General features: G+C 39.4%; 1 protein-coding gene across 12 annotated transcripts in view; it reads right to left on the bottom strand.

The window, feature by feature from the left end:
• The window catches only part of Dock10 (dedicator of cytokinesis 10), a 266,509-nt gene that overhangs the window by 200,508 nt on the left and 39,951 nt on the right, over positions 1-26,050 (bottom strand). For 4 of the 12 annotated variants that reach the window (XR_010043486.1, XM_063237238.1, XM_063237247.1 and 1 more), the window contains exon 1: positions 6,258-6,477. The exons of 3 other annotated variants lie outside the window; for them this stretch is intronic. Coding sequence is in view for 8 of the 9 variants with exons in the window: in XM_063237238.1 (XP_063093308.1) it covers positions 6,258-6,419 (162 nt within the window). In the remaining variant the exon portion in view is untranslated. Of the gene's footprint in view, positions 1-6,257; positions 6,484-26,050 lie in introns of those variants that run through there. 5 more of the 12 variants (XM_063237249.1, XM_063237251.1, XM_063237239.1 and 2 more) reach the window with 3 other exon arrangements.

Raw genomic sequence — 26,050 nt, 5'->3', positions numbered from 1 at the left:
TTTCTTTCCTAGTGAGCTCTTACGTTAGTATATTCAAAATTCCTCTTCAATATAATGAAATAAAACATTATCCCAGGATTAGAGAGTTCATGAATTGTTTCTTTCTTATTCATTCATTTAAAAAAGATGGAACTGGATAAAACATGTTAAAATCTCTTTGATATAGTTTTATTAGTTAATTTATTATATGGATTAGAAGAAAGATTACTCTATTTCCTTCAAAGTAATTTTCATAATGAATCCCTGTGTGGTCCCAATATTATTCATTGGTTACATGTAAGCAAATGTATGTTCCAAAGATATGAAATTATGATTTTGGTAGATGACCATTCCTTTCCTTAGCTTTCTTTCTTACAGATGGTTTCTACAGTATTTGAACAGGAAGTAGACAGGGCTTGTTGTGCCTATCTGGAGTGGACCCTAATGTAAGAACCTGTTCAAGGTCAAAAAGTTTGCCCAAGTAGAAGCTTGTTGATGTCCTTGGTGGCCTCTGGTTTTGGTCACATTCCCTGTGCCACACTTTTGGGATGGAGGTGGAGCAAACAATGGTACAACTCTGGGTTAATGGCTCCCCCATTGATGAGTGAGCTACCCATCAGATAATGCACTTTTCCTGGTACAGTGGATTACAGTGGATGTCGGACTGTCAGTTAGTCTATAGCCTGAGATATTCCACTGCCAAATAATACTAATTATCTCATGATGTGGTCTTAGCAAGAGAGAGTTATGGTGCTTCCCACAGGCAGGACATAATCCAGGCAGGACATTTCCACTTTGCAAGCTGAGAGAAGTGAACCAGCATATTTAAATCATCTGAACTTAAGTGACAGACTTGAGACTCTTGAGACAGTTCTTTTGATTCCAAATCTGTAATTCAGTGTTCGGCCACAACATTTCTCAGACTGTAAACAATGGGCCCAGGGGAAAAAGCTTCAAGTTGCTTTGGATCTACTTAGGGATAAAAGCAAAAATGCATTGTAGAGGTTAAAGGTTAAAAAGAATCACTTTGTGGTTAAGGTCACCCCATTTGCCACACAAGGTAAGCAACTTTTCTGTAAATGGTCAGACTGCAAATATTTCTGGGGTGGTGAGCCATAGACGGTCTTTGCATGTTTTATCCTCCCTCTTCCTCCTCCTCTTCATCTCCCTGCTCCTCTGCCTCTGCATTCCATTCTCCTCCTTTTCTTTCCCTTCCACCACTTCTGCATACTTTGGTATTTTGTGTTGTTTTATACCACTTTGAAATTGTGCAAAACATTCCTATTTTAAGGGTCGTAAGGCTGAAGGTAGAATTTGACCCCAATACAGTATAGTTTGTAAGACCACAAGACCAAGCAAATTCTAGAGCAACAAAGGGTGGTCTTCAGTGCAGGTCTTGAAGGGATACCTGGAACACTCTTGCTCTGAAAGGTTTGCCATGAAACTGCATATCTTTAACTCATAGAAATTTTACTCCCTGGACTTGTTACAAATAGCTATTGCTATTTCCCTGTCTTTGAACAATGGGAGTCAAAGCAGCGTTTGGCTTGCTTTATAGACTATGTGCTTGGTACTTCCAAATTTAAAATTGATGGTTCCAACTATTTCAGAGACCTCTTAAGATGTGGATGGGTTATTTTGTTCCTCTTTGACACTGAGACTTTTGAATCTGTCATGAGGGAGTTGAACCTATAGTCAGAATGAGAGCAGCAGCCTGCTTTACATTCTCCTCTTGTGTTACCACAACTCTCCAAAATGTCAACAGATAAGACCTCATTTTACTTCTCCTGGAGGAGAAAAAAAAAATCTTAAAGCAAAACCAAATTCTGGGGTTGGTGACAAGTAAATGACCTAAGAAATTTTTGGATCTGCATACATTAAATTAGACAATGTCTGAGAACTTTTAACAAAATATGCTATCACAAAGACAAATAATTCATCAAAAGATTTCTGTTAGTTCACCCTTTTATATGAGAAACAGATCAGAACTTTAAAAAAAATTCTCTCCTTTTCTCCAGTTCACCTTGACTTCATTTTAGTAAACTATTGTAATAGTTTTAGGACTCACACGGCTGTTACAAATGACAAAGGTTTCCAATAGTCAATTTTGGTGTTTAACATTTTTTCCCACTTTACAGCCAAACTACAATCTTGCCAGACCAAAGATTATCTCTGAAGACTCAAAACCTGCACCTCCAGACTGAGACTCTTGGGCATCATCTCCTTAACAAAGTCCCAAGTGCCAAGCCCTTCTGAAGGGCACCAGCGTCCAAACCGTCTGTCTATCTTGGCAGATTTCTGCCTCCTTAGCTTACTGCTAGACATTTCACTGAAGAGGAACAAGACCAGATTTCTCAACTGAGCTTTTCATGTGGGTGTTGACTACCAAAAATTTCAAATAATCAACAGATATTTATTCAACTTCTAGTCTGTAAAGCACATTTGTGCTGGGCACTGTGGAAGCAAAAACAGACTTAACTCCTGCCTATTTTTCACTAACAGAAAAAGAAAAATAAACATATGGTAGAATAAACAATCCATTGCTGGGCTTGGTGCTGTGGGCCTGTAATTGTACCACTCTGGAGGCTGAGGCAGGAGGATTGCTGCCGGCCTGAACTGTATAAATGAGATCCTGTCTTTAAAAGCCATAAATAAATAAGTAATTAAGCCTTCAGTTAAATAATTCAAGATATGTTAGAAGGCAATGTATGATTAACTATCAGATGGGCTATATACTATAAATATTAGAGGAGATTAAAGAGATTGTTGATTCATTCATTAATCATGTGTTATTATTTATATTCAGCCAGGCTTTTGTCCTCCTTGTATATTTCCTTGAAACTCCACACTCCTATTTCCATGTATAGACTTTAGATTCCTTCTCTCCTACGCTCCTTTACTTGTTCTCTTCCCTGTCTGAAGTAAAACTTGATTCTGCTGGACATTCAAGCCAAAAACAACACAGCCAAGCTTTTTCTCACATCTGTTCAACTCACAAACAAAACCTACTGGCTGAAATATACCCAGAATGCAATCGCTTGTCACAACTTCAAGAAACACTCTATAGGTCTTTTGCTGGCATCTTTGCAACAGTGTCAATGGTCTGCCTGCCTTTTTTAAGTTTTTGAAGTCATTGGCCCTGTTACTCCCCTGCTCAAGGCCTTGACAGTCAGGATAGCATGGTTAATGCAGCACAAAATATTCACCAGGCACCAGGAAAGCCCTTTGCATGTATTAACTTACTGAATCCCTATACTACCCCACCTAGGAGGGACTCGGTATTTTATCAATGAAGAAGCGGAGGGATAAGATGGCGGAGTCACGTATCAGGGCAGAGAGAGCAGATTCAAATTCAGACCTGTGGGCTCTACATTGCAGATGCTAAACGCTGTGTGTGCTGTCCCTGGGCTGCTTCTTCACTCTTGGTACATGTCCACCTCTCCCTAACAGCCTTTGGACCCTGCCATGACCTGTCCCCACTGTCCTCCCCTTCCACTCTCTTCTCCTTAGTCCCTAGCCCACTGTCCTTCACAAGGCCAGGCAGCTGAGCTGCGGCTTCTGCAGCAGCACTCTCCACAGCATGTGGCCTGGCTGAAACTCTCATCTCCATCTGTCCTCAGATGTCACTTTTTCAGATAGGTTGACCCTGCCCACCCAACTGAACTTCTTACCAATGTAGCAGGCCCCATTCTGATCACTTGTCATATATTTTACTACACCCAAGTAAACAGTTGTTGAAATTACTCTCCCCATTTCACAGATGATGAAAAGAGACATGGAGATCTTAAAAATCATTCACACAGCAGATAAGTGATAAAAACATGATTCCAACTTCAATTCTGTGAGTTGAGTCTGTGACCTTACAAAAAAAAAACCTTCAATGTATAAAATTTGGTGACCAATAGGAAAAAACTAGGTAAGAAAGCAAAATCAAAATGTGTTCAGTAAGAAGATGATGAACAAACACAAAATCATGAGGCAGGAGGAGAACCTAGGCTCTCACCCTCCTGAACTGCACAGCATGACTCATGGGGCGACCCAATGTGCTCCTCCATCAGGGCCACCTGGGACTGTTCACCCCAAGTGTACATTCCCAGGCTGTACCCTGGATGTGCTCATAGGAATCATTCCTGCCAGCAGCTCAGAATCTGAATGAGCTACATAAAAAAGAACCTCTAGGTGATTTTGAAACACATTAAGAGTTTTGAAGAAGTACTATGTTGGAAAATAAGAAATAATCTACTTATTTAAGTTTGTGTACTAAATATTACTGTCCTAATACAGCATTTCCATGACCACAAGACTTGCAAAAGTGCTTTCACCTTAAAACAAAGCAATTTAAAGAAGTGACCTTTGATGATTTCATTTCTTGGTGGATTCCTAGTATCCAGAACTGTGCTTGGTACACAGTGAGCCTTCAGTAAATAATGTTAAAAGTGTGAACTCTGCAGTGTCCCAGAGGGAATTTCTGAGATGCACAATGATCCTGTATACCCGCATTTTACTCTGAGTGGTGCAAGGTGTTTTTTTTTTTTAAAAGAAAACTAGTTATCAGTTTTATCATTAGTATTTTCTTTGAGTACAAACAGAATACAAAGTATACTGGGCTTTGAAATCACTGAGCTAAGTGTGGTTTGTGATGCTGGCGTTTAGCAGCTGTGTGATACTAACAAGATATGCAATCTCTATGAACCTCGCTTCAGGAAATTCATTAAAAATTTTTCAAAACTCTCTGATTGACATAAGAATGTACATATTTCCAGGGTGACCATGTGATCTTTCAGTACATGTATACACGGTATAATGTTCAAATGAGGATAATCATGTTTACTTCCTCAAACACATCATTTGTGATTAAAATATTAAAATTCTTCTGGATTTTTAGAGTGCATAGTACAATATCATTACTTGTAATACCTTCTTTATGAGTCCAATTGTTGTTAAAGGAATTGTATGAATTTTAAAAAATCCTTGAAATGTTAAGAAATTATTAAATAAATTTAAAATTTTTTATTCTGAAATATTTTCCTTCTTTGTAGCTAAAAATTTCTTAATAAGTAAAATTTAAAAAATATTATTTTATTATGTGAAGTGGCATAAACAACATACATAGTTATAGTATTTTAATGTTATTATCAAAAGTTGTACTGCTATGCAAAGATCTCTTTGACCTTTGAACTCTCACATCTTTTTATAATTTAATTTGGGAAAACTTACAGCAGTAATGAGTGTGACACTGTTCCTACTTAATGTTTCTACTTAGAGATAATCATTGTCCCAAATTCAAGAGCAGTGTTGCTTTTTTTAAGTCAAATACTGATTTGTTGAAGTTGGCATGAAATTTTAGCTTGGTATTCTGCCACTTAAAAGTGCAGGCTCAGCCCAGTGACCTTCATTTGCAAACAGTGTTAACAGGTATTTTTCATTCATTATTTACTACATCCTTGACAGACGAACTTTGAAATTAAGACAAAAAGCCAACTGCGCTGAATTTAACCTGAGTTCAGTGCCTTCCGAAGTTTAGAAACTTTAACACATCACCTATGTCTTAATGGGATTTCAGTGACTAAGCAGGTCTATTCTTAACCTAAAGTAAGGAAAGACTCTATTCTCTACTTTTTTTTCTCCTAACTAAACAATTACACAAAGAAACAACAAGAGTGTTGTTATTAAGGCATAGGCTCCCCCAAAAAGTCATTTAGCAAGTGGCTAGAAAAAGCTGTCTAAATGAAACACCATGAATTCCCCAAAACTCTCAATATTTTATGTTGATTTTATGCCTAAGTGAAGCATTTTGAAACAACATTTCTGTGACAGAATCAGAAATAAAAGCCACAAATATCTTGAAGTTAGAAATCTATCAACACCTAGATAACTTGATTGTTTACATGTAAACTAAGAATATCCATTTGAACTTTTTCTTTTTTCAAATTCGAGTTATAAAATAAAATCCCCTTGAACTCCAAAATGTTCTTATTTCTGCAGAAAAGTTAACAAGCTAGGAAACTGGGCAAAAAAACACTCTAATAATCCAATAAAACACACAATTTCCTGACAGATGTAAGAGAGAAAAAAAAAAATCAGCTCTTCGAATGGTAGAAATAGTTCTGAGGGTTCTGTGCTCTTTTCCACAATGACACCACAAAGTAGTAAACTCTAGGACGTGTGTATCTTGATCTAAAGCTCAATATCACCCCCCCCCAAAGAAAGCTCTAAATTACAATGTCTGTATAATAACAGTTCAATCAAGGAAGGCTGCTTTGCCATGGATACAGTACCATTACGATGAGGGTTCTGGGTCTACTCATTTCATCGTCACTTTCCAGAGGCACGCTTTCGTGGGATGGTTCTTCCTGGCGTCCTCTACAAATGTGTGGACAGCTCCTCTGGACCACAGAGCGAAAAGCTTGCAGCAGAACAATGCTGGCAGTGCAGCCCATCGCTGCATCCTGGAGCCTACAGAATAACTTCTATGTTGATTCTATGTTTGAAAAACAGTGGCTCCTTGTCCCTGAGCACAGCCTACACTGCAGCTGCAGCCAGCAAACCCTCCAATCGCTTCCTTGAGCTCTGATCATCTGATCACGGCCAAATAGCTTGGATGCAGAGATGGGAAAGATTTGATCTATGGCAACTGAACGCACTCAAGAATATCAGAGCATTTTGCCTGGAGAGTATTTCTCAATTCATTTTGAGAGGATGCTTTCTGTTTCATACAATGGCATATTTCGACTCCTGCTTTACAGAGTTGCAGAAATGTATCTTTCCCACTCAGACACACAGAAATAAGTCACTATTTTTCAAGTTAAATGACTGATGATCTGACTTTATGCTGACATTTTTTCCCAAAGCAAGTCAGCATCATATAGAGTGAAAAAAATCACTGTATTTTTAAAAATGCAAGTACTTCCTGAAAGAAATTTTGATAGATACCTGATTAAGTAAGTGGCTGGGATTTTACTTTTCATAGCTCATAAGTTCCTGCAAAAAAAGCCAAACAAACAAACAAAAAAAAAAACTAGTTCATGCAAAATGCAGATTACCCTGAATCAATGTGATTTATCAAAAGTATGCACACGTTAACGAAATCCCTGTGAGAGGCACCAGTGTTCCCCTGAGACTTCCTTTCAATAGCATGGTTGTTCTGTTCCCACACATACAGTTCTAATACATTTTTATATTTACATAGGCAGCACGGCTAGCAGCACTGAAAATATCTCTATCACTAGGGTCACTCCTGCAGTCTGCCAAGATGACCTTTCAGAAAAAGCAGCTGCAAAGCATTTTAACATCCTGTCAGTGAGAATGCGGGGCTTCGTTAAGGACTTTGAGGTCTTTGTTAGTTAACAGTCTAATATTCTCCGACTTCTGCAAGACTAGTCATTTAGGAGGGAATCAGAGAGGGATGCCTAGAAGTCACGTGACCCATCTGGAGTGGCCACAAGATCTAATGGTATACTGAAAGAGAATAGGACAGCAGGGGATATTTGCACTAAAAATATCTCATGGAAAATGGATTTTGCTTACATGTGGGGAAGCATGAAATCCCCAGTAGGATTTTCAATGTTGGGAGCTCTCTGCCAAGCTAATTGTTTCAGCATAGCTCTCAGAGATCTTAAAGGGAAAAGGGTTGTCCTTGGTCTCTGGGCTCCCCAGAGTGTAGGGTGCTGCAGGAAGTTCAGGGGAGATTGTTTTGCTGTAAGCGGTGGCCACCCCAGCAATAGGAAAGTCACTTCCACAGAGGCAACTAACCTGATGCTCAATTAGGCACTAATTGCTCAGTAATTTGTCACAACACAGCGTCATTTTAATTGGTACGTTTGCCAAAGAAGTAAAGCACATTCCTCCCCCCGCCTTCAAGAGTTACTGGCTGCCAGTAGTTTTTTGTCTCTCTTGGTTTTGAGCAAACATATTTTAGTGCTGGAAAAAGAAGAAAAACATGCTAATGTTGCTGGCAAGTCTCTAACTTCCTCCGGACCTTTTGTCAGAGTGCCCGGGGTACTAATCTAAACCATTTTTACTCCAAACAACGGAGACATTTACTGAGGAGAGGCTACAATTTAGCCTGTCTAGCTTGTGTGTATTGAATATCTATATATAACAGTATCCACCAGTGACAAAGTACAGAGTGGGATTCTGTTTGTGCATGTGTCATCTCAAACAGGATGGTTTCTCCAAGGCTGATTGTCTGTGTCTACCGCACCCACTCAGTCCCATTCACATGACTTATCACTTTCCAGTAGCTTCTGTAGGTTCTGATCTTCTTGGATATGAGCACATGGATCCAGTGCACCAAGCGGATGGCAGGAAGTGCTCTGCCACCAGCTCCAGTGGCAAACTGGCCAGGAAAAGCGCTCAGCTACAATCGCGGGTCTGGCAGGGAAGATGCAGTTTGCATCTCAAACTTCTTTCTAGTCACCTTTCTAAATCTGGCTAACCCTCCAGGGTAGCATTTGGAGTTAGATGTTTTGGCAGATGTCATGTCTTTAGGGAAACAAATGAGATGCTTTCTAGCCATTAGAGGCCTGTTTTCGTTGATCCTTCTTTGTCTCTGAGGAATTCATCCCTGTTGCTGATGGACTCTCTTTTCTCCCCTATCTTCTCTCTCTTCTCTCTCCCTCTTCCTTCCCTCTGACCATCTCTTCTCCTTAGTCTCTGTTATCAAGTTAAGGGAACATTCTAGAATTAGTTTCTTTGGCATACATACCTGTCTCTTTACATGAATTGTGCATGGGCTCACCAACAAATAACTTTTGGAGACTTTCCTTTGCTTTATTGTCTGCCTCTTTCCCTTAGCAGGGTCTTATTTAATTATTCAATACAACATTGATTAAATGGTAAGATTTTTAATATATGGTCCTTTATATTGCCCTATATATTGTCCTAGAATTAGAAATAGTGGGACTAACAGTGTATAATGCTTAATTTTTCAAAGAAATAAGGAAAACTAGATTTTATTTTAGGTTAGTAAACATATGTGATGTTATTTCATATATATATTTTTATATATGCATATATATATAAATAAATATATATATAAATTATATATATATATATATATATATATATATATATATATATATAAAATTTCCACCCAGTACTTATGAAATCTTAAATTCACACACACAGGAAAAATCTCATGTTTCAAGGTAGAGATGGTCATATAGTAAAGTACTTTTCATGAACACAGGAAATGGAAGAAGGCTGGAGGGAAATGCTATTGACAAGTCAGTATACTGGGGGAAAAGATCAAAGCTAGGAGCCTCAGTGAATAAATGGAAGGCAATGAGAACGAAAAAAATCATGAAACAACAAAAGTTTTTCTTAAAATCTGCAAAATAGTCTCAATCACCAGGAATGCGGTCTCAATGGACTACTCAGGCTGTACGCTGATCATCTCTGTCCAAGAAATCCAAACAAATATAGCTTTTAAAAAATTTGTCTACACTTTTTGATGTAAGAATTACTCAGCTCTAGATGCAAATGTTTTCTCCACTAGGATGGCACACACAAAGATTGTTGTAACAATAGGCAAGGAAATACAAGTTTAACTTAAATAAATAATGTCAACTGAAACTTCATTAAGTTACGTGAGAGCTGCAAATTAGATCTCTATATCTAATCTATCTTTATGATGCAGCTAAATCTATCTTGACCATCTCAAATTGGTGCGTGGTTGGGCAGGACAGAGATGATATATTATTCTCCCAAGACCTGCTCTCCTTAGCCTTCTCCAGGGCAGGAGACTGAGAGGCTCCCAGAGTGAGGACTCCTCCCTCATTCTGTCAGGTGTCAGCAACACTGAAAGCCTGAACTGGCAACAAAAGTTTGTCTTGTAAGAAGAAAGATGGAACTTACACTGAATATCTGAATATGAAAGGAAGCCTTACAAAATCAGCCTTAAGTGCTTTTGGACACTGTTTACTTATTGGTTTATACATGGTTAGCTTCTGCCTATTACTTTAAAACTTTCAGAGCCATGATTAGAACTCATATATGAAGATAACTCCATAGAAAAGCTGACCTACAGAGAGCAACAAATTGTTGTTTTGAACTGTGTGTCCACAAAATTCTTATTCTGAAGCCCTGACACCCAACATGGCCCTCTTTGGAGACAAGATCTTTAAAGTAGTAATTTTGTGTTGATTGAGGTCCTGATAGAGGGGCCCACAGGGTACTAGGACCAGTGTCCTTATAAAAAGAGATGCCAGAACTCCCAATCTTTGTCACCCACAGTGAAGAGGCCACAGAAATAGAGAGGTCAGTGGTATACAAAATAGAAGAAAATCTCTCCAGAAACCAACACGCATGGCACATGGAACTTGAATTTTCCACCCCCAGAACTGTGAGAAAATGAATTGCTGTTGTGAAGACCACCCAGTCAGTGGTTTTTGTATAGGAGCCTGACAAAATGACCTTACATGGGAAAAACCACATTCCAGCAGTGAAGCCACTAGTGTGTGAACTGTCATTTCCCTAGGAAAAGGTTCTCAGTCCCCTTTGGCTGGACTGACCCCTGCTCTCAAAGCACAGAAGTTACCATACACAGAACACAGCTTCTCCACATAGGGCATTAGAGGTCCTGACTTCAAGTTTAAGGTGGTGGATGTTGTGTTTTCTTGTATCTCTTCCCTTTGAATAGCAAGGGAAGTTGTCCCTAGCAGAATAAAAGGGAATATATGGATTACAATAAGGAAAAGACCTGTGCAGTTTAGTTGGGGACAGGACACCTTCAGCAAATGAGAGTTCCTGAAAGATAAAAGTGATCAAGAACCCAAAGCAAAGGGTTCTGGAGGGACTTACATGCCGAGCAGGAGGACACAGAACACAGAGGTGCTCCTCTTCGGAACAGAGGCCATGCAGGGCTCCCAGCCTGAAGAAGCAAGCATGGGTGTATTCTGTCCTTGCAGTCAGAACACTAAAGTCCTGCTTGACAGCACCTTAAGTTGGCACATTAAGCCTCAGAAAAGACCTCTGATTATTTTGCCTTTGGCCACAGGACAGGGGCCTGTCCCAGCCTGCCGGCAGTCTGGCTCCCACAACTAAAATCAGTATTACCCTAGCTCATGGTTCAGGTCAAGAATGTGTTCTATCATTCCAACACTCTGGAAGGTTGAGACCAAAGGACCATAAGGTTAAGCCCAGAATGAGAAACCTGGTAACTTAGTAATACTATGTATTAAAAAAATGTAAAATGTGACACTCAGTACAAAGGCCCTTGGTTCAATCTCTAGGCCTGTGGGGAAAAAAGAGAGAGCTTGTCCATCAAGTGTCAGTCTGACCAAGTGAAAGAAAGGCCTCTAACATTCATCCTCTCTCTGGTTCCAGAGCCAGCTGGAAGAGAGAACTCGGCTTATATTTTGGTTAATTTATAGAATAACTGACAGGACATATGATTAATATAGACTGAGCAATATGATTCAAGTCTATGAAGATCCTTTTCCTTAATAGCAGCCTGGTGGAAAAGGCAGTCAGCAAAGCACAGTAGAGAAACTTACAGCGAGCTCCTAGTCAGGCAGACTGTTACATGAGAAAAGGCTCTGCCATGTAGAATCTGCATATTCCTGACAAGCCACTTATCCTCAGTGAGCCCGACAGTGACCCATTTGACATGGGAATCTATTTTCTATTTGCAGAATAATGGTGGAAAGAGAGTAACTGAAAAGGTCAATGTTATGGCTTAGGTTGAGAATACCCCCTAATGCCTCATGGGTTCATAAGTGGGACTTTTGTAATCGCTGAGATGATAGAGCTGACTTGCTGTTGAAGGTGGGGTCTGCTGCATGAGGCAGATCACTGGGGACCTGATTGGGAAGGACGCATTTCCTTCATTCTTTTCTTCTGGCTCTGCTTCCTGGACACCATGATGTGAGCAGCTTTCTTTCACTCAAGCCCTTCAACCATGCCCCCTCTGGCTTGCAGCCAGCTGACTATGTGCAGGAGATAATCTGAGTGACTCCCCTTGAATGCAGAACAATCGCTGTAACATTAGTTAAATGAGACTTATCTCCATGTACTGATATGTACAGAGTTGACTACGATATGTCCTTCTTTCTTCAAATGGCTCTAAGCATTGTAAATAAGGCTAGCCAAGGAGCTAATGGTATGTAATCTCTAAAGCCATCAGACAGTGTCCTCACATAGTGCTCTCTGTAAAAGATGAGCACAATGGGATGGCAGAGCCACTCATCTCCGGGAATGCCAGCTGGGTAGGAGCCTCAAAGCAAGAAGCTATGACTTCCTGAGAAAGTTTACATATCAAAACTAAAGCAACAGCCTCCTAAAATCATTTGAATGCTACTTTAATTAAATTATGCAGATTGGTCCTTCTGCCTGTCATTCTCCCTGCACTTTGCAAAGATGCTTTTCTTCCTACCTGGCTGGCCAGCTGAAGTTACATAATTCCCACCATCCTCATCATCACTCATCCTGGAGCCACCCACTTCTTCACAAGATAACAAGTTCTGGGAGAGGCCTTGGATCAGAGCTTTTGCACATCCAGGGGTTAGGTTTAGGACAGCTTGGCTGCCCTTAACTTTTTTTTTCCCCCTTAACTTTGAATAGGTCTTGGTATCTTTACTGTTACTGGGTTGCATTGGAGGTGGTAGACTGGATTTAACTTTCCGGCATTCCAATAACATCTCAATGGAATTATAAATATAATTTTTTTGGGATTGTGAGGAAAACTGTAAAAGGGACTATAATACTCGGATTACAATACTCAATATTTGGGAATAGAATAATTATGGACTGAAAATTGGAGCCCAAATAAACCTTTACTCCTTTATGGTGTGAGTGTTGAATATTTTGTCCCAGCAATAAGGAAAATGACTGAGACAACCAATAGAGTCCCTGTGCCAAAATAATTTCAGTGAAGAAGTGTAGTATCTCCTCTGCTAATGGAAATAATGGATGTTTTCTCTCCTTCTCTTGAATTCTAGGCCCAGTTTGAAAGTGATTCTGTGTTGGAGAAGCTTCACCATAGGCCTTTACACAGAGCCCCTTACTGGGTCCTTATCACTGCACCCCTGGGGTACTTGCCTAAAGTACAAGCCTTAATTTTCATAATATAATTCTTGAATTAATGGTTTCTCCTCCTATAAGACCTAGGCTTGTACTAACTATTCACTTTAACTTTTGCTTCTGCCTTGCAGTTGGTTCTTAATGCATGATAATCATGATGACGAGTGCTCTGGCTGCCCCACCACCACCACACAGCACTTACTATGTGTTGTACATAGTTCTGATGAACACACACAAATCCATTTATTCCTCCCCTGGAGACACTATTACATTTGCCTGCATTTTATAGTTGAAGAAATGGAGGCACAGAGAATTAAGTGGCTTAATCACTTCTCCATTTCCCACAGTGCCCTCTACTGTGGAGGGCAGTAGGACCAAGTGGAGAATCATAGCTCAGTAAGTAGTAGAATTGTAGTCCAGTTCTATAATTTGAGCTTTGACCAATTCTGAATGTTAAATATGTATCAAGTAAACCATCTATTTTCCAAGGTAAATTTACATCAGAAAAAAAGTATGTGTTGGTATGTAGCAAGATGTGGAATGAAACCCAGAAAAAGGTCCTTTGAAAATGATCTGGCCCCCACAGGAAAATGTGGAACCCTTCCTTCATAGCAGTTGCAGAGGAGAGGCAGTAGTCTTACAAGATTGCTTTGGTGTAATGATTTTAGACTGAATTGTGATGGCAATTTCAGACACTGTTAAATGTAGTAGATTTAATAAGGGAAATTTTAAAACTGTGCTATCTGCACTGTGAAAAATGTTCAGCAGCAGGAAAAACTCAACTATCCAAGTTGGCTGTCAAAGCACACACATTTGAAATATGGAAACATGATCAGCACCATTTGTAATTCCCTGTTGATCCTGCATTATATAAGATGCTTTTAGAAAAGAGGCCCTAGAGGGTTACATGACAGCCTGGGACATGTCTCTGCTGTAGAGGGAGCTAGTCAGTTGCCTTGCTGGGGCAGTATGAGGATCTGGAAATGACTACCATGTTAATAGGAGCTTAACTACCCTGCTATATTTTTCCACCAACTGAAGTACTCTTTGTATTCTCTGCTCAGTTGTGTGGTGGCAGACAATCTGGGGACCAAGGCAGAGCCCTGGAAATGCTCATTTTCTCATTTACACTTAGCACTATCTTTATAAAGGGATCTAATAATCATCCATGGACGGATGAATCCACTGTTGGTAATAAAGAGCAAATCATCACCATCATTGTAAATAAGCTCTTAATCATGTTGGCTTCCTTTGTACATTTTTCATTTACTCAGCAATTGTTCCTAAGCAAAAGTGATCCAAAGGAGGAGACTCCTGCATAGATTAAAAACAAATGAGGATTTAGCCCTAAGTCAAGTAAAAACAGGTCACAGGATTTGTTATTTTTCCAGGATAGGGATTAGTGGAAATCTTTTTCCTTGTCTATTTCCAAATGAGTAAGTCTTCTTAGACAGCATCATGATTAAATGGGCCTTCTCAGGTGGACAGGAGGTAACACAGCCCAGTGAAGTGATTCTATCTAAGACCTACCTGCCCTCTCAACTTACTTCTGTGTCTCTTATACCTGAGTCCATTCAAGAACCAAGGATATAAGCCTATTTCAAAGTCAGGCCATGACCTCTTTTTTTCCATATCTGTTGTTGGTAACCTTCATATCTTTCAGTTTCTTTCCCCTTATTTTCACTTAGTTATTGAGGCCTCTACTTTGCAGGCATCATTTCCTACATACTGACATTTACTGAGCCATACGAATAATCATGTCGGAAACAAGCACAATATTCTTTCATTAAAAAAACCCAGATGCAATTGCCAAACCCCTCTTTTATCTTCATGTTCCCACCATGGACATTAGAACAGCTCAAAAGCAGACCATACCTTTGTTTGGTACATTTTGATGTATCAGGAAAATTATCCCCCTTACCATGTTGGCTTCCTGTAGAGTACATGGGACAATTATGTTTTCCATTAATATTGTATCTTGTATTTCTACTGCATTTATGTTTGATCCAACTGTTCTCAGTTCATAATTGATCTTTCCTATTGTTAATAGAAGGTAGTAGAGTGTGGCAGCTGGGCTAAAGATGAGGAATCAGATCCAAAATTTTAATGCCTGTTGAGCTACTTACTGTTTTGAGAGAAAATTCTAAACTTTGGTTTTTTCACCTATTAAACGATGATGCCAAAGAATCTAATTCTCACATCAAATTATCAACCCAGGACTAAACACAAAGTAGTTAGTACATTTAGTCACTACTGGAAAAGAGTCAATCTAAGGATTTCCAGACATTATTTTCTCCCCACCTCATCCCTAAGTGGTATTTTTCTAAAATTTTATTTTAAACAGAAGAAAAACCCAAACAAAATAAAACAGAATAAAGCCAATCAGAACAAAACAGAGAGGGTAGATGGGAGTGGCTTGCGAGGAGGAACTCAAGCCGTCATTGTACACAAAATCACCTTACACAGGAGTGTAAGATGCCTTTGAGTTAAATTTGCAATACCCTTTGATCAGAAGCAATGCAAGTAGGACCAGTCTTGGTCCAGAGGGAGCAGGGAGCAGCCAATTAGAACTCAAAGAACGTCCCTGTGGCAGGCTGGTGTGTTGACAAGTTTCTTCAAGGGGCTGTAGCAGATGAGGCACTAAGCCAGTTCACCCAGATGCAACCCCTACTGGGCTCAGGGCTGGGTTTCTGGAGGTAGCAGTACAGATACATTGGCCAGGCTGGCACCTAAGCGGTGACTCCCAGCAATGAACATGGGCTTTGGAGTTGAAGAGATCTGAGTGTGAGTGTTAGTTTTATTTCTTAGAACAAAACTGAAATTCTCTGAGATTTATTTTCTTCAGTTGTCCAAAGAAGACAAGATAAATTCTTTTGCAGAGTTATAACAAACACAGTACAAAACCTGGTCATAAATAGTAGATGTTATTCTTCTTTCACCACTAATATTAACAGAACTAATTTTATTATTAACGCTGTGAGTCTAAGTGCCAAGGAGAATGAGTAACAGTCCTGCAAGTTAGGGCTGAATGCCAAGAACTACCATCTTGTGTGAGCAGTAACTCAACATAAGAGGGAGCCTTGGCATCAGAATGAGAGGGTCAGGTTGAGTCAGGGTGGGGCAGACAGTGTTACTAGCTTCTCTTTACCACGTGATGGTCCCTAGTGCCATGCTGAGTGAAGGGGATTTAAAGTTCTGAGCCATCCACAGCATGAAAGGACAGATGATGGACAACCCAACAAAAATGAAAAGATACAAGTAATTAATACCTGCAATCTCTTGGACTCACTTATGTTGGGAGCCATAGACACTATGGAGATCAATATGAATCACATAGTGTTACAGCCCTGTGCAGGACTGAGTGTCAAACTGAGACACAGATGGATCCAGCAAAGGCAAGCAGCATCCAGTGGATACGGTTTAGAGTAATTCTGTGTAACATTCCAGGTAGAATTTCCACTTATGGCTGGTTTTAAAACACTAGTGATTAAATTGGGTAAATTCTGTTATTTCCGTAAGTATGCTATGTGAAAAACAAGGTACTGGGTAAATGAGCTAGTGATTGTACTTTCAGTCCTTGTTCTAGCTCATTCCTCTTGTTATTTTTTTTATTTCAATTGTGGCAGGAAATAACCACCCACATCCTAAACATTCCAACTTAAATGCAGTTTGCAAGAATCATGAATTGCTTTCCAAACATAAAAAATGGACAATTTTAAAGTCGTTTACAAATAAATTTTCTTTCCAAATCAATTCAAAAATAAAAAGAAGATGTCAACCTGGGCAGCTCTCAGCTTTGCCAAGGCTCAGAGAAAGAATCCAGCCTATTATGTGAGAATTGGTAAAAAGTGCCCAGTTCAAGGCTTTTTAAAAGGAAACGAGGACTAACCAAGGTTTAAACCTAACAGGAACAGGAGGAAAAGGCTGAAATTCAAAAGATTAATTTGATAAGATAACGTTGGGATTCTTTTGAAAATCTAAAACACAGGATGTGAATTCTTTAAGGTTCTGTTTGTACTGTCTCCAGTTTATACTTCTGGCAAATGAAGCAAGTGGCTTTCATTCTCCCAGAGAACTCGTGCAGCCCTCATTTGTGTGTGATGTGGTGGGAACACCAGTGGAGGAGGTTTAGGCTGTGACACCAATTAAGAATTTGGACAGGCTTCATCACCCCTCTCCTGGTGTTTGCTTGCCCATACAGGTGGAGGGAGTTATGGTCTAAGGAGGTGTTGCAGGAGGGCTCGCTCTAGTTCCAATGCAGCAGTGATCAGAGGTAGGGCCCAGAGGGGCAATTGAGTTATTCAGCACTAACCCTTTGACAAGTTTACAGCCGAATGGGTAATCAGGAAACGAGACCATGTTGGAGGAAGTAGGTCACCGAGAGCAATCTTTGAAGGGTATATCTAGTCCCTGTTTCCTTCCTCTGTGTCTGTCCCCCTTCCCTCTCTGCTTCCAGCCTGCCATGAGGTGAGTCGCATTCCTCTACTACACCTTTCCACCAGGATATTTTTGCCTTGGAGTCTGCTGACCCTGAAATGAAACCTCTAAAACCATGAGCCAAGTTAAGCTTCCAAGTTGTGGACAGCAAAATACTTTGTCCAAAGCTTACAAATATAGAGAATTAGGACAGAGTTAGGTCTCGGGTTCCTCCTAGGTTTCAGATCCAGATTCAAGGGATTTTATGGTAGAGGATGTATCTTGCCTTTGATATGACATTTTAAGAATATAAACTACGATTTTATTATAAGGATGCTACTTTTATAATTTTATCTGGATTGTATTTTTTAGCATTCTTAAAATTGAAATTGATGGTACTCACATGCATTTATGGGGTACAGTGATATATATATATATATATATATCTCAATATAATATATGACCAATATATTGATCTTCCTAAGAAGACTCAGTGGGTCTCTGCAGGTGTGAGGTGTGGTCATCTGGCTGTCCACAGACCTGTACTTATCTTTTCCTAGGTCTGAGACTTCTTGGTAAATATCATTTGGATTTTCTCCCATATTGGTAAAATGGGGATAATAAAAGTATATTATTTAAGTTGCTTATATGAAGTGATGAATAAACGTAATAATCTAAATGAAGTGCATAGCACAGTACTTGGAACAGAGGAAGAACTGAGTGAAAAGAGAAGCTTTAAAGTTTATGAGTTCAGCTTAGCAATGTCCATAGCTCCCAGCCACACATTCAAGGAGTCAACTGTGCTTTGCAATACTGGGCGGCATTAAGGCATGGAAAAACAGAAAATCTCCTGTAGAGGAAGAGATTGCTAGATCCTTAAGCATTTCAGAACAGAAGAATGAAAGAGAGAAGGCAGGATGTTCATGTTTACCCTTTAGGCGACATATTGTTATCCTGTTTTCTATCCAAGTGTGGAAATGAGGGAGAAGAAGGCTCACATTTCATAAACATTTGGAATACAATGTAGAAAATATCCCTTTCTTATCTCCACCTACCGAGTCTACACTACAAAGCCACATACTCAAGCTGCCTCAGGGCAAAACTGAAGTATGTGTTAGCTTTTAAAACCACTCTGAAGATAAACAATATGCAATGTATTAATTATTGTTACACTCCTATTATCTTGGTTGAAATTGTTTCTTTTTCTTCTTTTTATAATAAAAAGTTTGCTATTAGAGGCTATGGATTAAAAACTGATGATCAACTTAATACCAGCCAAATTGCATCAGCATAGTGCTGAGTGTGGACAGCCCACCTGAGGAAATTTGCCAGCATAAAAGGAGATGTGGAGAGAAAGAGGGGTGCTTTGTGGGTTCTCCTAAATGTTGTTATTCAGAGTCATTGGTTCTCCTGGAGGAGCTTGTCATGCTGGCTTCCCCACATGGATTCAGCCATTATAATCAGAGGAGCTCAGGACCTTGTTGCTGAGAGTGGCTGTGGTTCACTTTGGGGGACTCTGGTCCTTACTTTGAGCATCGCTTCCTGGCTCTGGAGGAAAAGATGTGTGCTGTTTAATCTCCAAGAGAAGCTTGTCACACTGCCTTCCTGATATGAACTCAGCTGTTCTCATGATCTGGAAGAGGTTGGGACCTCATTGTCACTGAGGATAGCTATGGTACTTTCCAGGGGAGCCCTGGTCCTTACGTTGAGCATTGCTTCTTGGCTCCAGTGTAGAATCCTGAACCTACTAACACAGCTCCTTCACCCCACTGGCATAGACTTTCTAGCTTCCAGTGTTGATCTTTGGGCCTTCCCAGCACAGATCCATGAAATGAACTTGCATGAGAGAATGTCATGGCTCTAGGCCTCCAGATGGACTCAAGGGAAGCATTTTCATGGGCTCTAGATCTTCAGCTGGACGCATCAGGACACTTCTGTGAGATGCCGGCCTTTCGCTGAATAGTCCACGTCTTTACTGTTGTGCACAGATTTCCTGCATTTCTTGTATTTAACTCTGGGTGACCATCATGAACTAATACTATAAATTCTGTGTCCTGTATGTAATTATTCTCCCTGCAACCCCTGACTACAACACAGATCTACCAATACAAAGTCACACATCAGATCACTTCAAAAGTCACTTAATAGATGATTCATTCCATTGTTGGTTTGTTTCTTTTGGTACTGTGGATTGATCCTAAGACCCTCATACTAAGCTACATCTCTAGACTTTTTATATTTTTTAATTTTGAGTCACAATCTCACTAAGTCACTAAACTGCCTAGAGTGAGCTGGAATTTGTAGTCCTCCTGCCTGAGCCTCTCAGAGTGCTGAGACTGCAGACAGATCACCACGCCTGGTTAAGATTCATTTTTAAAAGAAGATCCTGTCAGTTTATGACACCATCTTTGTAGAAACAAACCATGATATAATCAAAAATAAAGTTTCGCCACGTCAGCCATTTGTGGACTGTGAGGAGAAGGAACCAGGCCTACAAGGAGGTGTTTCCTGCCTGGAAACCAGCACTATGTGTAGGCCACTGCAGGAGTAGGGACAGCCAACCCAAAGCTCTCTCCATGAGTCAGTGCCATTCACAGACTGCGGGGCTAAAAAACCGGGCCCCACCAATAAGTGATCCCTGCTTGGAAACTAAATCATTTAAATTATTTTCTTGGGTTGGGTTTTATTCTCTTTTGTTTTGTTTGATTATATTAAATCTGATGGCATGAGCAGCTATTTAAAAGACAGCAAGACATATTATGGTAGTCATTTTAGATTTAGTATTAGCTTATTTTGAAGTCCTTTATTGCATTCATTGTTTTGTCTTTATTTTTTCTGCTCTATTCTGTTCTGTGCGATTTTTATTATGTCCAAAGGTATCTGCAGCTATTTTGAAGAAACAAGAGGGCAACTATTACTAATTTCATAAGATTTTGAAGTCCTATATCACTTATTCTAGTTTATCATCATTAGTTTTTTTCTGGTTTATTTTCCTCAACTTTATCCTATTTTAAAGAGGATAAAAAAATGTTTCACATGTCACCATTGGTAGTATTCATATCGAGTAAGGAAAACTTCTGTAAAAGTCAGCTGAGATTTGCAAGTCAGGTCTGTCCCCTAGAGCTGCTTTGGTCCCTTTAGTGAGTTTCACCTCTCCCTGGGGGACCGGTGTGAGCTAATACATGGGAAGTCTTGGTAAGGTGCCAGGCAGTACTCAAAGATCGTAAGTGCCAGCAACTATTTCCCCTTTCAACACTAGGAAACACTCATTGCCACTCAGAAAGGTGCACTATTTTCTCTCCAGATATCAGAGATAAAAGAGTCAGTGCTCATCAAAACAAATCCATAGCAACATCGCCTCTCACTGTTAGCGTCTGTCTTCATGTGACTTGACAAGCAATCATCACGGTAACAGCTATTGAAAGCTTCCTGAGACAACATCAGTGGAGCACATCCAGTGTCAGCAAACAAGAACTTCCTTCCAAGTGTCTCTTCCTGTGTTTATGACACGTCATTCTTTTACCTACTTCCTGACACTCTCCCTCTAGTATAACAAAGCAAAGCCACTTCCACATTGCACCCCCTCACACACAATGTGAAATAAGCTTTGTTAGTTCTACATTGATGGATAACACAGTATTCAAATCTTAGTTGCCTTAAAAATTATTAATTATTCCACAGTTCTGTGTGCCAGTAATTTGAGATTGGCCCAGATAAGCAGTTGTGACTCAAGGTGTCTCCTGCCCAGGGTCCACAGTAGTTTCCCCTGGCTCACTCACGTAGCTGGGGAATGAGAGCCGCTCAGCAGGTACACCTCACCACAGGGCTGTGTGGAGTTTCCTTATGACATGCTTCCTGGCTTCCTCTGGAGCCAGTGACCCAAGAGAATAAGGCACAATGTCTCTTCTGACTTAATGTAATCGGCTAATGTGAGCAAATACAATGCATTCAACAAAAGTTTTATATATTTCATACTAAAGCACAGAAATGACTTTTTCAGTTTTAAGTCTTGACTAGTTTGGATAATTTGATAAATTCTTGTGTGTGTTATCACTGAAAGACTGGTGCACAGCGCAGGTGTTCCCTGAAGGTGGCGCCCACTCCCTCATCACGGGACAGAACCAAGGAGAACCACTCAGTGCACCTGAACCAAGGCAACAATCGCCAACTGTTACAGTGGATGTTTTTTAAAAAATGTGTACAGATCTCAGTAAATTCCTTGGTACTTAGGACATGGGTGTGACAGAGATGTGATGTGTGAGCAGCCACTTTGAAACACAGGGACAGGCAAAGACTACCATGTCATGATTTACATGCACGGCTTCCTATTTGTGCCTATTTCCATTTAAGGACTAATGTACGCACTTGCACTCCACTGTGTACTGGATGGTGTGTCATCAAAGGCAGTGTCGGAGATCGTTAGGTTGCTACTTTTAGTTAAGAAAGGAAGTATGTGCTTGTGCATGGGTGACCAAGCATAGCTAACTGTGAATCTCAGAAAATTCCCTTAGTTTCAGCATGAGTAAAGTGACCATTGTTGCATTTTTAGCTTGTTTTTGTTTTTGTTTATTTAAGATAAAGTGATGTTGTTTGCTAAGAGTTTCAAGAATTTTTAAAGTCTAATTCTCACACTCTTGTCCATAGATTTGCTTTAGTGTGTGTAAAGCTATTATTAATAGTCAGCATTCAACTTGTGTCCAAAAATCCATTTGTGAATGTGAAATTTTATATATTTGTATGTAAGCATTTCAGACAATTTCACAATTGACACTATTTGCTTCATTGAAAACAGTTGGGAGGGAGTTTGAATAGACAAATCATCCAAAATTTACCTTATTGGATCATTTCTCATTCATAAAAGGCTAGCTCTGTGGTCAGGGATTTAGCTCAGAGGCATAAACACCTGCCTGGAAAATGTGAGGTCATGAGTTCAATCCCCAGTACCAAAGACAAATTAAAAAATGGCTAGTTCTAGGAGCTGAAGGCCTGCACAGAGAATACCACCTAGCCCCTCCAGCTCAGCACCTTACTCAGAACCTGGTAGCATCCGCTCCAGAACCCCAAACAGCATGCCAAAACAGCTGAGGACCTATGGTAGGTGGCTTGATTCCTGGTTAGGTCCTGACCAGTGACTCTGAGTAGCAGGGTAACCTCCTAAACTGAATGGCGTGAGCTGAAGGCTTGCACAGGATTCTCCATCTACCTTCTCAGCCTTGGTGCACTACTCAGAACTTGGTAGGGTCCCTCCCAGTAAACTCAAGCAGCCAGAGGGCTTCATAGTGCCATATGGGATGAGCTGAAGGCCCACCCAGCATACTCTCCCCATTTGAGGAGCCTTCAAGTGCACTAGAGACCCAGTAAGGCCTGCCTAAAGACCCCTACTCAACTGGGGAAACTCCCTGCAGTATGGACAGACATTCTCACCCCAGGAAGCAACTGAGACATTGCATTCAGCTTGCCCAGGTGAATACAGGAAAATGATAAAATGAAAGAGCAAAATGCAACCTCAAACTTCCAACCCACCCCAAACAAGCCTAGCAAACATGGACATAGAAGAAAGTGTAAGCCATACACCTGAAACTTCTGAAATGATAACAACTGAAGTAAAGAAATAGTGCCATGAAACTGTAAAGAAACTGAGATAAGAAATAATCCCCCAGATAAAAAGAAGGAATGATAACCATAATAAAAGAAATGCTGAACACATCTAAAGAAGACGTAGTTTAAAAACTTGAGAAGCACTGCAAAATGATGGAAACCTTGAATGAACAATATAAGAGGGAAATAAAACGCATGAAACACAATCAAAGAGTATCCAGGAAATCAAAAATTCCATCAAAAGCTAGCAAACCCACTTCAATGATTGTGAAGACAGACTTTCAGACCTTAAGGGCAAGATTGCAACTAATGAACAGGAAAGTAAAGATCTTTTGAAGATACCAAGGAATTAGGAAATAACAATTCAACAGTTTCAAGATGATGCAAAGAAAAACAATATAAGATTGATAGTGCAAACAAAATAAAAAGTGTCAACACAAATGCTATAAAAAGACTATTTACAGAAGTAATAGCTGAAAATTTCTAAAACATGGGTAACAATACTGACTTACAGATAAGTGAAGCATATAGAACTCCAAATAGCCATAACCAAAATAAGTCTATACCCAGACATATAATAATCAATATCCCAGAAATTCACTTTAAGAGCAGAATATTAAAAGTTGTTAGAGAAGGGGCTGGGGATTTAGCTCAGCGGCATAAGCACCTGCCTTGCAAGCAGCAGTCGTGAGTTCCATTCCTGGTACCGATAAAAACGAAAAAGACCAAAAAAAAAAAAAAAAAAAAAAAAAAAAGTTGTTAGAGAAAAGAGACAGATCACCTATAAAGGAAAGCTTATCAGAATCACAGCAGACTTTTCAACACAATCAAGTCAAGAAGAGCATGGAGAGGAAGTATTTCAAATCCTAAAGGAAAATGACCTTGAATCCAGTTGAGGTACCCTGCAAAACTGTCCTTCAAGATTGATAGAGAAATAAGATACTTCCATGACAAAGAGCAGCTTAAGAACTTCATGACCAGGGCTGAGGATTTAGCTCAGCAGCATAAGCGCTTGCCTTGCAAGCAGGCAGTCGTGAGTTTGATCCCTGGTACCTATTAAAAAAAAAAAAAAGAACTTCATGACCACCAAACCAACCCTGCAAAGAATATTGAAAGATATTCTAGATAGCCATAAAAATAAATACAACTTAAAGAACACCTACAGAAAAAAACCACTAAGAAGGCAAACAATTACATGGAGGCAAAGGGAAAAGAACCAACAGCAAAAAGATAACATTACAAAAATAGACCAATATATTTCAGATATAACCATTAATGAAAATGGCCTGAATTCACCATTTAAAAGAAATAGGTTGGCAGAATGGATTAAGAAACAATATCCAACCATATGTTGTATACAAGAAACCCATCTAACCCAAAAAGAAATTCATAGACTGAAAGTCAAAGGATGGAAAACAATACTTCATGCAACAGGAACCCCTCCTCCCCCCAAAAAAGAAGGGGTAGCTATTTTGTTTGCAGACAATGTAAACTTCAAACTAAGAATGATCAAAATAGTTAAAAATAGCTGGGGGAAAATTTCAAGAGGAAGAAATAACAATCTTAAATAAATATGCACCGAATATGGGAGCACCCAAGTTTACAAAACAAATATTAATAGAAAATGAAAAATCAAATAAGCAACAACACAATTATAATGGGAGACCTCAACAACCCATTGACACAAAGAGACAGGTCAACTAGACAGAAAGTCAGCAAAAATCCCTAACAGAACTGAATCAAAATTGTGAACAAATGGACTTAGCAGACGTGTACAGTGTGTTCCACCCAACAACATCAGAATACATATTCTTCTCAACTTCACATGAGACTTTCTCTAAAATAGACCATATACTAGCACATAGAACATGCTTAAGTAAATACAAAAGAATCTAAATTACCCCATGCATATTATCTGATCACAGTGCTATGAAACTAGAAATTAATGACAAAAGAAACTGCAAAAACCTCCATAAACACATGGAAATTAAATAATACACTTCTGAAGATTCACTAGGTCACAGAAGAAATTAAACAATATGTACAAGCAAACGAAAATACAAATACAACTTACCAGAATCTGTGGAATGCAATGAAAGCGGTCCTCAGAGGGAAATTGATTGTAGTGAATTCGCACATCAGGAAAACAGAACAAACACAAATAAACAACCTGATGCTACACCTCAAACATCTAGAAAAAGAACAACTCAAGCCCAAAGCCAAAATAAGGGAGAAAATTATAAAGATTAGAGTAGAAATTAACGCAATACAGACTTAAAAAACATTAGAAAAAAAAATCAATGAATCAAAGAGTTTGTTCTTTGAAAGAATAAATAAAATTGATAAGTCCCTAGTCAACCTTATTTTAAAAAGGAAAGAAAAACTCAAATTCACGCACTAGGGAATGAAAAGGATGAAATGCCTACAGACCCTGTGGAAATACAGAATATCACCAATCAAAAAATTTTACTCTCAAAAGTTCCATAACACAGAAGAAATGGACAGAGTCCTAGAAACATATGAATTAACAAAGTTGGATCAAGAAGATGTAAAACTGCTGAATAACCCAATTTCAGAAATTACTACAGATCCCATGGAAATTCAAAAGATTGTGAATACCTATGTTGAAAAGCTCTACTCACATAGGGTGGAAAACAAGAAATGGACAGAAATGTGTGAACTACCAAAGCTCAACCAAGAAGATATAACAATTTTGAATAACCTAGTATCAGCTATTGAAATTGAAAACATGATTAAATACTTACCAAGAAAAGCCTAGATCCTGATTGATTCACAGCTGAATTCTACAAGAAATTTAGAGGTGGTTTGATGTCAATATTCCCTAAGCTCTTCAATGAAATTGAAAAGGAAACAGTCTTCTCTAACTTATCCCTAGAGGTAAGTATTACACTGAGGCCAAAACCAGAAAAAGACCCAATCAAAGAAGGAGAACTATAGCCCGATCTCACTAATGAACACAGATGCAAAGGTGCTCAATAAAATACTGGCAAATAGAATACAACAAATCAGCAAG

This window comes from Cavia porcellus, unplaced genomic scaffold (assembly GCF_034190915.1).
Source record: "Cavia porcellus strain 051 isolate PalLab524CR breed Dunkin Hartley unplaced genomic scaffold, mCavPor4.1 scaffold_26, whole genome shotgun sequence".
NCBI classification, from domain to species: domain Eukaryota; kingdom Metazoa; phylum Chordata; class Mammalia; order Rodentia; family Caviidae; genus Cavia; species Cavia porcellus.
This window is presented reverse-complemented; position numbering and strand designations above follow the sequence as displayed.